At 42.0% G+C, this 12,634-nt stretch overlaps 1 protein-coding gene across 1 annotated transcript; it reads left to right on the top strand.

Annotated features, from left to right (window-relative positions):
• The first annotated feature begins 529 nt into the window (after positions 1–529).
• Positions 530–11,854, top strand: Ms4a5 (membrane spanning 4-domains A5). Its single transcript, XM_051147072.1, has 5 exons — positions 530–688; positions 4,574–4,702; positions 6,188–6,244; positions 7,227–7,379; positions 11,750–11,854. Exons 1-5 carry the CDS (start codon positions 530–532, stop codon positions 11,852–11,854), a joined length of 603 nt encoding a protein of 200 aa, XP_051003029.1.
• The last annotated feature ends 780 nt before the right edge of the window (positions 11,855–12,634 follow it).

The following is a 12,634-nucleotide window of genomic DNA, read 5'->3' as shown; positions in this document are numbered from 1 at the left end:
GATCATGAAAAGTAGCTTGAATGAATTAAAACATGACAAACAACGTTGACATATAAAATAAATCTTCTAAAATGAGGAAGCAAAAATAATAATAAAGTGAGAGGCAAGGTGAATATGGGTTGTCTCTAGTTAATTCTAAGGCCTGAGAGATTATACCCTCACTGCATCTGAAATAGAAAAATTAGAAGTTTGGAAAATGAAATACTTCATAGGCTCATATACATATGAGAAAGTTGTGAGAAGAGAGGAGTTTATGAATTGCTTAAAGACACAGTGTTTCTGACCAAACCAAGGCCACTAGTCAGCTGCTCCAATCCAATACACAGACAGGGGCACTTTAATTCATATCTCTGGGCTCTTCACCATTCCTGAGATTCCATGACTCTGTGACTTTATGGTTCTACAATTCTAAGCCAAAGTACACCAGTGCCAGTGCTCTAGGCAGCCTCAGGCCAGGAAACAAACATGGTCTAAGTGGGAGCGCCAGATACATCCTTTTCTTCCTCTTGAGAAGATCAACTGTACCATCATGGATTCAGACAATACAGATTCACACAGTCCCTTGTTTTTGGTGTGTCCTCGAGAGGTCACCACTCTAGAATACCAAACAACAGGACTTACAGCCACGGCCTACAATTCCCAAAATCGAGTGCAGAAAATCCTTATTAGAAAATTGAAGATCTTAGGGGTAAGCAAAACGTGTTCCTACGCTTCTCTACAGGGAGTGGGGCAGGGGGCAGTAAGAAACTACCTGCTACAACACCTTCTTCAATAGGAACCAACTCCAAATTTCATTTCCACGCAATTCAGAAAGTATGGATTGTGCTTCTATACAAATTATGCACAAGATTCTGTGACTAGGAAATTACAAGATGAACACACTCAGTGTCCTTCGACAGCCTCTGAACTAATCGCCTTTGAGATTTTTCTCATCCGTCTAAGAAAGCAGAAGGAAAAATGACAACCAAATAGAAGTTAGGCCAGATTCCCTGTCTTAGCAAACTGCTACATATTTTATATCTTCCCAAGCAGAGCTCATAGCTCATAGTTTTATACAGTACACACACACACACACACACACACAGAGAGAGAGAGAGAGAGAGAGAGAGAGAGAGAGAGAGAGAGAGAGAGAGAGAGAGAGAGATTTTCAGAATAGCCTTTTTTTAATTTTTTTAATTAAAAATATAAGTACATCATCTTCCTCCAACCTCCCCCATGACACCTCCCCCATTGCTCCTTTTCAAACTTGTCCCTTTTGCTTTAATTGTTATTGTTTTCAGATAGATAGATAGATATGTACAAATGCATGAATACAGTCTGCTGAGTCTGATCAGTGTTGCTGACCACTTGTACTTGGGTAATCAATTAGCGGGGGTGGGGAGATGGGAGGGGGTGGGGGGTTATCGCTAGACAAGATCAATTCTCCCTAATCTCAATGGAGATAGTGGTCCGCCCCTCAGAAGCCAAAGCAGCCCATCCTTCCAAGTGGAGGCGGCCTACTGCCAACTACCCTTCCCCCACTGAGGTCAGAGCCCCAATGCACCCCTCCCCAAGACCTGTGTCAGGCCCTGAGCAGAAGGCACTAAAGCTCTAAGTGGTAAACTGTCATCCCCTTCTTCCCACCTCAGGGCTGCCAGCCCCTCCTTCCTTCCCTGGGTCTATAGAGACAGGAGGCAACTAAATGGTTGCTCCTGTCAGCTCTTCAGTGGGACTGTCTGTGGTGACTTTTTCTTCCTCAGCCTACTGCTATGATGGGAGCAAACACCTTTCCTGCCTCGAAATGTCCACTGTCACCATGGGAGCTGTCCGTGATGACAGCCTTTCTTGCTTCAGCCTACTGCCTTCATGGGCAAGAGCAGCCCCTCCTCTTCAGTTTCTGTCAGCTACTCATACTGAAAAGGCTTCCCTGTCACGGACTCTGTAAATTTTGTACTTTGTAAACTGTATAACTCCTTCCGGGATAAAGTGGCCAGACCCCTGCCTAAGAAAGCTCCAGCAGCCCAACTGATCCCACCACCACCAGCACCTCTATAACTGTCATCTCCAGTCCCTCAATAGGATTGATCTCAGATTATGCTAATTTGAGGTCTGAACAAAAACCCACCAATCCCTGAGCAGGAGAACCAACCAATCCCTGAGTAGGAAAACTCACCAATTCCTGAGCTCCCCAAACTCAGGACTTAAAATCTCACCAATCTTCACTCTGAAAATCCCTGCCCTAGAAAGCTCTACCCCCTAAGAAATCCTATATAAAGGCTGTGTCTGCCCAGTTTCCTGCAGCCCTCTCGTGGGAGCAGAGGCAGCCACTTCCTGTATTCATCCCTCTCCTGGATTTGTCCCTCCAATGAATCTCCTTTAAGAGATTTGCTGCCTGGTATAACTATCTCATTGGAAGAAGAAGAGAAGAAAGAAGAACTGAAGGAGAGCAGATCAGACTCCTAAGCTCCTCATCTCAGCTAGGGTTAGGAAACCCTCCCTCAGAAGCTGCATTGGCTGGAGAAGGAGCAGAGTTCAGGCTTCTAAACTTCTCAGCTTATCAGGAGTTGAGGTAACCCTCCTCTAGGACCTGCAGTAACTCTGCAGAGGAGGTATCCTTTCAGAGCCGTGTGGTTCCTGGGCTCCTATGTCTCAGGATACCCTGGAACACTGTCCCACCTCAGAGCTAGGATACCTTCCTAGGCCTTGGAGTTGTGGCTTTCCTGGAAACCATCCCACCCAATCAGGAAGGCCAGCAAACAACATCTTTCTTAGAAGTCATTAGTTGCCTGTAGTTTTTCTGTCTCAGGGTTGGACCCTGGCAAACATTCATTTCTCTGCCTGTCAACTCATTCATTCCACAAAAACTAATTTTATTTATCAAACCTTTTTTAGGATGATGGGCAGATGGAAAGTAGTCAGTTATGTTTGAGGTACGGTGATGGTGAGAGGGGGAGCCCCATAGTTACAACAGTTATTTCCAGGTAAAAGGAGTAAGCACCTTTCACAATGAAATGGACATTTAATATGAACTCTGAAGAAATTATGGAATTTCAACCAGTAGAAATGAAATGAAAGCACAGAAGCATAATAGATGCAGAAAGCATTGGAAGCTAAGTATGGGAGGAATAGGGAGGCGACAGTGATGGAGAACTGGGAGAGGTCAACCCAGGTTTAGAAGGTTTAAGAAGACTAAAAAAGAATTTTACCCTGCTTGATAAATTAGTTCTGGCAAACCCACACAACAGAATAGTGTTCTGTGGTACAAGAAATGAGCTAAGAAGCCAAGAAGAAACATGAAGAGTCTCATTTGCATATTGGTACACGAAAGAAGCCAGTGAGAGCTCTGGGTGATGATGGATGATGGAGGGATATCTCTACACAGCCATCAATATGTGGGAGAAACATAAAAGTTATGAAATAAGCATCCCAACATTGTATACGACAGGAAAAGAGATAAAAATCAAATGTGTATTTTTAATTTCTCTTTCAGATTGCTATTTATATTTTTACATGTATTCATTTGTTTGCGTGTATGTATGTGTTCGTGCACACGCCACAGCACGTGTGTAGAGACAGAGAACAACTTGCAGGAGTCTGTTCTACCCTTCCACCATGTGAGTTCCAGGGACTGAACTCAGTTTGCCAGCCTTTGTGGCAGGCACCTTTACCTGCTAAGCCATCTTGCTGGCTGAAGTATGCATGATTTTACAAAGAGAGATAATAGAAAAGTTAACTACTCTGGGATTCTTGCAATCAAGGAACTTGAAGAGAACATGTGACCTGAAAACCCTAGACCTAAAATGATGGCAGCATCAACAACAGAGAAAAAGAAGTCAGAAAATCAGGCTTAAAGGGAGAAAGTAGACCCATTTTAAGATATAAGGAATATAAGTTGGTAGTGGGACATTCCAGAGGGATAATCTGCCAGATGTGATAAAAATGCATACAATACAATTAGGACTCAGCCACTAAATGTTGGTGCTGTAGCAAAAGATCTCACCCAGACCGAGGAAATATATTGAAAAGATTGCAGAGGACATAACCCCTGGGCCAGAAGCTTTCTGCTCTTTTTGTCATCCTCAGCAAGACTTCTCTAGTACCCATCAACCCCTTGCCTAATGTTAACTGTATGGAGAACATGCTTCACAAGCATGGGGCAGGGAGGATAAAGAACAGCCCATGAGGAGTGCTCTGGGCCTGGGAATACAGCCCTGCTTCAGAGGGTGCAGAGTGCTGTTCATGTTCAGGTGAATTTCCCTGAGTGTCCAGTGAGGCCAGGCTGGTTCAGTAATTTAAAAGTCAACATTTACATGTGTGTGCTGAAGAGCTGGGGATGTTAGTGAGACAAAAAGAGGACCTGACAGCTTCTACTCGTGGCACAGCTGATGCTGAGGTCAGGAGCACTGGGTTAGACTCATTTCCTTCCTAGTAATTATCACATGGCATGGGGGAGATTAAGAAAACATCAAGGGGCATCTGTTATGCTTCCCTTGGCTGTAAAGAGGGTGACTGCCAAATCTTTGAACTAAAAATTCAAGTCGAATGGGTCCCACCCCCATCCTTTTTCTAAGCTGACTTTTCCCTCTGTTTTCAGACCACGCAGATCTTGTTTGGAATCATGAACTTTTCGTTTGGAGTTGTTTTCCTTTTCATGTTGGTAAACCCATACCCAAGGTTTCCTTTTATACTCATCTCCGGATATCCATTCTGGGGCTCTGCTTTGGTGAGTATTGTGCATTTAGCTCAGTTTAAAGGCATGCCAACCAGGAAAGGTGTTAATGAATGAATTCTTAGTTATGAAACAAGATAGATTTGTGCGTGTGATTCTGCAGAAAATGCCACAAAGACATTAACCTCATTGCAAATAGAGCAACCTCTCTGCTCTACTGATTCACCAGAGTTGATGGTAGCCCATCTTTGAGTCTTGAAATTTGGAGGAAATATTTCATTGTGTTTTATGGTTGTTTAATGGTCCATTAATTCATCCAAAATTACTTGCAACATATGATAAACTGTATTTGCAGAGCAAGACAATGAGCATCCATATTTTAGCAGAATGATTATCCTCCAGTGGGCATTCAATCTAATAAGAAAAAAAAAAACCACATGCCAAGAGATCAGCACACTTCTTACACCTGTGGGTGTTACTTCTGATGCTAATAAGCAAGCAGTTTACTCTGCAGAAAGTGAAGAAGTGGGGCCAGAGACAGCTCCCGAGTGTGCCTTCTGAGCACATAGAGATGCTTATTTAATTGCACGCAATCTATATTGACTTAGTGCCTACTGAGCATCAAAGAATGGGCAGGGTGTGAGGATTCAGTCAAAGCCATTCCCTGGTGGCAAGTCCTCAGATCATAGTGTGTGAGAAGTACTGATGGAGGACACAGAAGCTGCTTCCAGAGGAAAAGACCCTGTCCAGAGTCGTTTCCGGCTGAACCAAGGCTTAAAAGATGAGGAGTTGTCTAATTAGGTGAAAAGAATATACAAAAGATGGAAACAGGGGGTGCTGGTATAAAGGGAGGGGTTTCAATGTCTCTTGAAAGGACTTGGAGAGCATTTGCATGTGTCTGGAGGACAAGTCTAGAAATTTAAATACAGCTAGACTGAACTCAAACTTTAAGTTTCCTATGGACAGTGAGGCTGCCATATTTGACCCACCTCCATAAAAACTAATTTCTCTCTCTCTCTCTCTCTCTCTCTCTCTCTCTCTCTCTCTCTCTCTCTCTCTCTCTCTCTCGCTCTCTCTCTCTCTCTCTCTCTCTCGCTTTCTTGCTCTCTCTCCCCCCTGCCTCTCTCTTTTGTACCATGGTCTGTTGGGTGAAATTGTACCTCATGTTTCCACCCCAACAGAACACACTGGTTAAACTGTAATGACTATATGGCTTAGCACTCATAAACTTATGACACTGGTGTCATTTGGAAGTTGAGTCACAATACAAATAACAGATCAATAACAGGAAAATGGATGAGGAAATGAAAGGCCAGTACTGTAGAAACATCCTTTTGTTCAAACAGGTGACTCAGACTAAAGCAGATCCAGCCTTTTGTCCACTGTTCTGTGGACAGCTATGTGAGATGCCTCACCCTCCTCACTCCCCTGGGGTTTCTGTGAACTTAAAAGAAAGGCATAAGGAAGAAATGGGCAGAGACCTGACCTGAGAGAGTCTCAGTATCATCTTACCATGTTTATTCCTTACTTTTTTTGTAGTTCATTAACTCTGGAGCCTTTCTGATTGCTCTGAAAAGAAAAACTACAGACACTCTGGTGAGTTCTATTTCTACTTTACTAAAAATAATAATTGTTAAGTAACTTTCCTAACTTTGAAAATCATCACAGAATCAGAAGCCATTAGTATAGGGACACTTTTCTGGGTTGTCATATTTAAGTCTCATGTTCTACATGATGATACTGAGACACAGAAAAGGTCGGTGACTCCATCCGTGGTCCCCAGCTGCTAATGCAGACTGGGTCTGAGTAATCCAGTCATCCACTCATTTGTTCTTTCCATGAGTAGTGTTTGTGCATCCTGGATACCAGATAACTTTAAACAGGCTGTAGTTTGCTTCACGGGAAAAGCACAGTAATTAAATCACAAGCAGACTTCAGAAGTAAAGAATACATTGCTGATCTAAATAAATGTGCAGTAGTCTTTCTTACTCAAAGAAACAAAGACATTATAGTAATAAGTCAGTAAACTACTTGCATCAAAGACCATCCTAAAATTTTGTAGTTTTAACATGTGTTTGCTGCTATTTACTAGATTTGTGGTTTGGGGGATGGGGGTTCATTTCTATGCCGCCGTGTGCCTGTGGAGATCAGACGATAGCTTGTAGGAGTTGGTCCTCTCCTGCCATGTGGGTCCCAGGCATGGAACTCAGGTTGTCAGTAATCAAGCACCTTTACCTGCTGAGCCATCATCTCATAGCCCTAAATGTTTGTAGTTTTAGGAAGATGTAAATGTGACCTATAAATGCAGCATTTAGTTTAACACAATCCTTAAATGAGCATTTAATTAGGCCATAGCTACCTCTATTTGAATGCAAGGCAACGCAGGCACTGAATACGGAAAGATTCTCTATGGATGGATGCCTGAATACATAGGTATGAGTTGTATATATGGGAGAAAAATACATGGTTGTTTCTCGACGTTGGGAAAATCCAGCTCTCCAGTCACCCACTCCCTACTATTCTACCTGTAGAACACAGTAGGCCTGAGTTTTGTATTTATGTTCTGATTCTGTTGCAGATAAAATTGAGCCACGTGATGAATTTACTTAGTGCCTTGGGAGCAGCAGCTGGAATCATTCTCCTCGTATTTGGTTTCCTTCTAGATGGAGAATTCATCTGTGGCTATTCTCCAGACGGTACTCAGTGTGGTGTTATTACCATTCTATTCATTGTAAGTACCGAGTGCCACTTCTAGAGTGAGAAGCAGATGGTTTAAACAAAAAGGTTAGCACTCAGTCAGCACTGTCCAGATGGCATTATAGACACCTGTATATTTCCTTTTGCTCATTCAAGAGCCCATTGTATTAAGCCAATATTATGCCAGGTGTTGTGGAATAGAACAATAAACACTCATAGGTTATAAAAGGTATAAAACACGCAAATAAATAAGGATAACACAAATACAAAATCATTCTAAAAAACAGAGACTTGGCAGTGTTTTCATGGTTCATAGTTCCTGGTATACATTATAACTGTGACTGTCTATGGTTTTTATTTGGTTTTAATATTTAGGTTAGATTTCTGATAAAGCATGGTAAATTGAGAACAGGCATTTCTTTTCGGCCCAAGCAGTATGATAATTGGTGAAAAATTATGTAAAAGGTACAACTAAGTCTATATAGAGATAAAATGACAGTAAAATAAGCACATTAAAGACTACTAACTGGCTGTTAACAGTGGTAGAGTGCATGCTTTGTCAATATGAGGCAATAGTTTGGATCCCAGTGACCTCCAGAATTACTGGAGAAGCTGAAAATTACCTAAGAGAATGGGAGTTATGTAAAAAGGACATGTTCTATTGTGGTTAGATGCAGTAGCCCCACCTCAAATTTGGGGAGGGGAGCAGAAAGGAGAATCCGGGTCATCCTGAGCTGAACTTCCAAATGAGCCCTTCTCTGAAAACAAAGTGCTATGTGTAAAACAGAAATAAAACTCCCTCTAAGACATTTTTAAAACCTTAAAAGTCTGATATAACTACTATTAGTTTGTAAAATAAAAGCTTAGCACTTGGACTTTTGAAAGAGAAAGTTAAAGAACAGTGAGGCAGCTTCAGTGTCTCAGCTGTGTCAGTGTTGGCCTTCTGAAATCTGATCATGAGAGAGAAATGGAGGGTCAGCATCCACTCAAGGTAAGTTTACAGTGATCTGGGCCCTCAATAGCCTTTTTATCCTTCAGGTAAGGACATGACAAAGTGCCCTGCCCCAAAGTAGTGCAGAATCCTGGCTGAGCAAAGTAAATAAAGAAAAAAGACACTTAAACTTTAACCAGAAACCAAACTTCTGATTTCCCCCCATCTCCTCAGCCCCAACTCCATGACCCTGTGACTTTAACCTGCAGTAGACACCAACAATATGAGCCAAGAATGGACAAGAATTGAATTGAGTCTTGCTAATGTTAAAGGATATCTGGGGACAAATGACCAATAGCTTTTAGAATCCCCTATAACTTTTCCCAACTCAAATGATACAAAAAGAAATGACTATGTTTAATGGCTAATAGAAACAAGATACGCCATGTCCCTTTGTCAGTAATCCAATCTCATCATTTGTTGAGGTAACCATTTTTACATTGTGTGAAGTGTGCCTTTGTATTTTCAAATTGTTAATTCTGCACCAGCATAGAATTAAATGCCAGCAGGACATTGGTGGTGTCATGTCTATGATCCACCACCTGCTCAGATACTTGCGGTCATACAGCTTTCTATGCCTAGAGCCAATCTAGAATTGTATCAGAGGTTGTTTTGTTGTTGGTTGGTTATATTAAAGAGCTGATGGCCAATATCTTGTCAGTAAGTAGGGGGCAGAACTTGGGGCGGGGGTCCCGCTAGGAGATGATTCAGCACCAGACATGGAGAGGAACAGATGGACCGCAGTGGAGCAGAGAGATATAGAGCTAGCCATGTGATGGGTCATAGGCAAGATAGTCAGGTTTAGTTAGATGAGCTAGCTGAGAGATCGCCCTAGTGAAAGGCCTGAGCTTTAAACTATACAGAAGACTCCATGTTGTTATTTATACTCCTGGTAAGTCCAAGAAAGCCCCACTATAATCACTCTTTGTGATCTTTCAGCAAGAGATTATATGCCTATAATATATATTACACAACCTTCTCTCTCTCTCTCTCTCTCTCTCTCTCTCTCTCTCTCTCTCTCTCTCTCTCTGTGTGTGTGTGTGTGTGTGTGTGTGTGTGTGTGTTCAGAGAAGATGTATACTGGAACACTGGTAGAGAAAATCTTACTAAAACCACCACCTTCTGCCACTTGTGTACCTCATGTAGACTCAAATATCCCTTAAGAAATTCCAAAGCAGTTGTAAGAGCTGCTTTTTAGAGATTACCTTTTAAACACCCTGAGTGAGGAACAGGGTTCTCCTCAACCACCTCAACCAAGGTCATAGGAAAGAGGTCCTATTTTCCTGCTGCTTCACAGCTCAGAACACATATTGAATGGGTTGTATTTTTAAGAGAATAAAGTCTATTTTTTTTTTTTGTATTTTAAAGATTGAGAGGGCTAGGAAGATAGATAGCCCTTAAGTAAACTTATGCATGATAGGTCCTTTGCTGGGGCCTCAGCTCTGTTGGTCCACACTACTTGCCCAGGCAGGTGGCTCTGGCTTCACCTCCGCCCCTTGGAGTCTAGGTGCAGCGGCTTCTACATTCCTGCTCCAAGCACAGGATCAGAGAGGCCAGAACCTGCCTATGGAAAGCAGGGCACAGCCACAGGCAGTGGCTCAGGGTTTCTTGGGTGCATGGGTACAGTTGAAGCAGCCTGTCTGTGTGTATCCTTTGGCTGTAATGCTCTCGGCTGGCTGCGCAGCACAATATTGTAACCAATAAAGCTCCCTTGTCTCCATTAAGAAAAGAAATTCCAAAGCAGATGTCCTATTATAAGATGGGGCAGCTCGGACTCTTTATCATCAGCAACTATCTTATCCATTTGAGACTATTGGAGCAAAAGCATCTCCTTCAAAGAGCCATGAGCCATTGATTGTGACTTTCTTGTCTGCTTGAGTATTTTTCTCCTGTTAGTTCAAGGTTCAAGATGACTGGTAGACAATCTTACTAACATGGCATCATTCTGACAGTGTCAGGCTGTTTTGTAAGGTTGAAGTTAACCAGACCCAAACACCAAAAAACCCACGAAGATAACTACAGGCCGATATTTCCTATACATACAGATGTAGAAGTCCTCAGTCAGATACAGGCCTGTTGAATCTAGTGATGGGTGCAAAAGGTCACCGACTACCTCCAGATATCATGTGTCTCAGGTATAAAAAGTATGCTCAGGAAATCTACGTATTTACTATACCACAGCAACAAAACACAAGATGAAACCCACATGGTATTTGAGTGGACATAAAAAGAAAACCATTTGACTAAATTCATCATTGAATGATAAAAACACTGAATGATCCATGAATAGAGGAAGTGCTTCCTCCGTTTAAATTCATCTAGAAAGCCCTTCAACTTGATTTCACTCTATCAAAAGTCTGGTATTTATTAATCAATATGATTGGTATCCACTAAAATTCAATCAAGATCCACTTCAGCTTCCAGGCTTCCGTCAATGATTAATGAGAAAAATAGGATGACAGGAAGGGACACGGTAAAAATGCATCATCATCTAAGAGGGCACAGCAAGGAGACAGCAGCCACTTACATGAAAGGTACACAGAGCTCTCAGCCAAGTGTCTATCCACACTGCAAATAAATCACCAGAACGTACACATGTATTATGAGAGCACTGCTGCAGCATTGTTCAGAGCAAAACAAATAAACAACAAGAAAGAAAACCACAGAAAAAAGAAGAAACTATATCAGCTCCTGTGACAGAAGTGCAGAGTATTGAAATACTTCATGCTATGGCATATTAGGTTGCTGTTATAAACCAGGTGGTCTCAAATAGTCATTCAACCTATCATTAAGATACAATACACAAATACTGCACAGAACAGACAGTTAATCACATGAACCTTCGCAATGGCAATAGAAGGAGCTACTCTTGGAAGAGGGCAAGCCTCAATGGGATCTGTGCCAAGGTCCAGCCTCTGGACTCCTGGACAGGTATATATGGCTATGTGTGCTCTTAGCTACCATGGTGCAACCTACTTTAAAAGTCCTCTGCAGCAATTAGAACTGAGTGGCACCTTTAGCCTAGGTTTCTATCCATGTCTCTTTTTATGTGTTTCTTTTTCTGGAGTAATAGTCTTCTCTGTCCCCCATTTTTTTCCATTTTGTCTCTACTATTTTCCTATCTATTGGCTTTCTTCTCTTTGTCCTTCAAGAGGCAATTTTTTCTGATACGCATCCCTCTGTGTATTCTGTGCCTATGATATTGAGAACTTCCGGAATATAATGTGGCAAATATCCTGTTTAATTTTTCTTTAAAAAATATTATCCTATGCTACGCTGGTATCACTTATATGCCCACTATCTTTCATAATTTGAGAGGTGAAGGTTTATTATGTAGTAATGGCTACTTCATTGTGATCAGAAAACCCATCACTGTCCTAATGTCATGACTCCATTGTTTCTTTCTGTTGCAGGGGATTTTGATTATGTTGATGATCTTCAGCATTGCTGAATTGTTCATTTCCCTCTTTTCCTCAATTTTGGGATGCTCCTCAGAAGAATGTGGGCAATGCTGTTGAATAGCACTGTGCAAGTAAAGATGCCAAATGATACAATTTAGAGGCTGTCCTGCTTGTGAGAAAGAGTCAACACACTTACACACATAAAGGTCACAATTCTTGAAGCAAAGGGGGGTTGGGGGTGATTCAAAGGGGATCATTTTGGCTGGTGAAACCCATCCTGCCCCCATGGCAATGGCATTTCCTCCTCAAATAGAATGATTACCTTGGTGTAATCACCCCTCTTCTTCACTGTGGCATGGCTACTCTATAATCAAAGATATGGATCAAGGGTGACCAATTCATATGACTTCCCTACTCAAGACAGTCTCCTGATATGTTGTCCCCTAAGAGACTCCACACAAAAGCTTCTGCTCCATGAGGCAGGAAGAAGAATTGGAAGGAAGAATGGGTTGGTCAGCAGATTTTACCTTAAAGCCACAAGATTGTTAGTTGTTAAGATCCATCCATATTTACAAGATTATACCATGCTTGCTGGTCTTTATTTTTAACTTGATACTAACTAGAATTACCTGAGAAGAGGAATTGCCTGCATAAAATGGCCTGTGGTCATGTTTGTGGGGCACTGTAATGCTTGATGTGGGAGGGCCCATGTCACTGTGGGTGGTATCATCCCCCAGCAAGTGGGGAGTGCTGTATTAAAAAAAAAAGGCTAGCTGGTTATGTGGGTGTATTTATTTGGGATTTCTATTACTGTGAAAGAGATAGCATGACCCCGGCAACTCTTACAAAGAAAAACATTTCATTGGGGCTGGCTTACAGCTTCAGAAGTTTAGACCA

This window comes from Acomys russatus, chromosome 5 (genome assembly GCF_903995435.1).
Source record: "Acomys russatus chromosome 5, mAcoRus1.1, whole genome shotgun sequence".
Taxonomy (NCBI): domain Eukaryota; kingdom Metazoa; phylum Chordata; class Mammalia; order Rodentia; family Muridae; genus Acomys; species Acomys russatus.
This window is presented reverse-complemented; position numbering and strand designations above follow the sequence as displayed.

Excerpts from the sequence above, each read along its gene's own strand:
- Ms4a5 (XM_051147072.1), top strand. The coding sequence starts at position 530 with ATGGATTCAGACAATACAGATTCACACAGTCCCTTGTTTTTGGTGTGT. Across the intron at positions 689-4,573 it reads GAAAATTGAAGATCTTAGGG|ACCACGCAGATCTTGTTTGG; the intron begins GTAAGCAAAACG and ends CTCTGTTTTCAG. Across the intron at positions 4,703-6,187 it reads CATTCTGGGGCTCTGCTTTG|TTCATTAACTCTGGAGCCTT; the intron begins GTGAGTATTGTG and ends CTTTTTTTGTAG.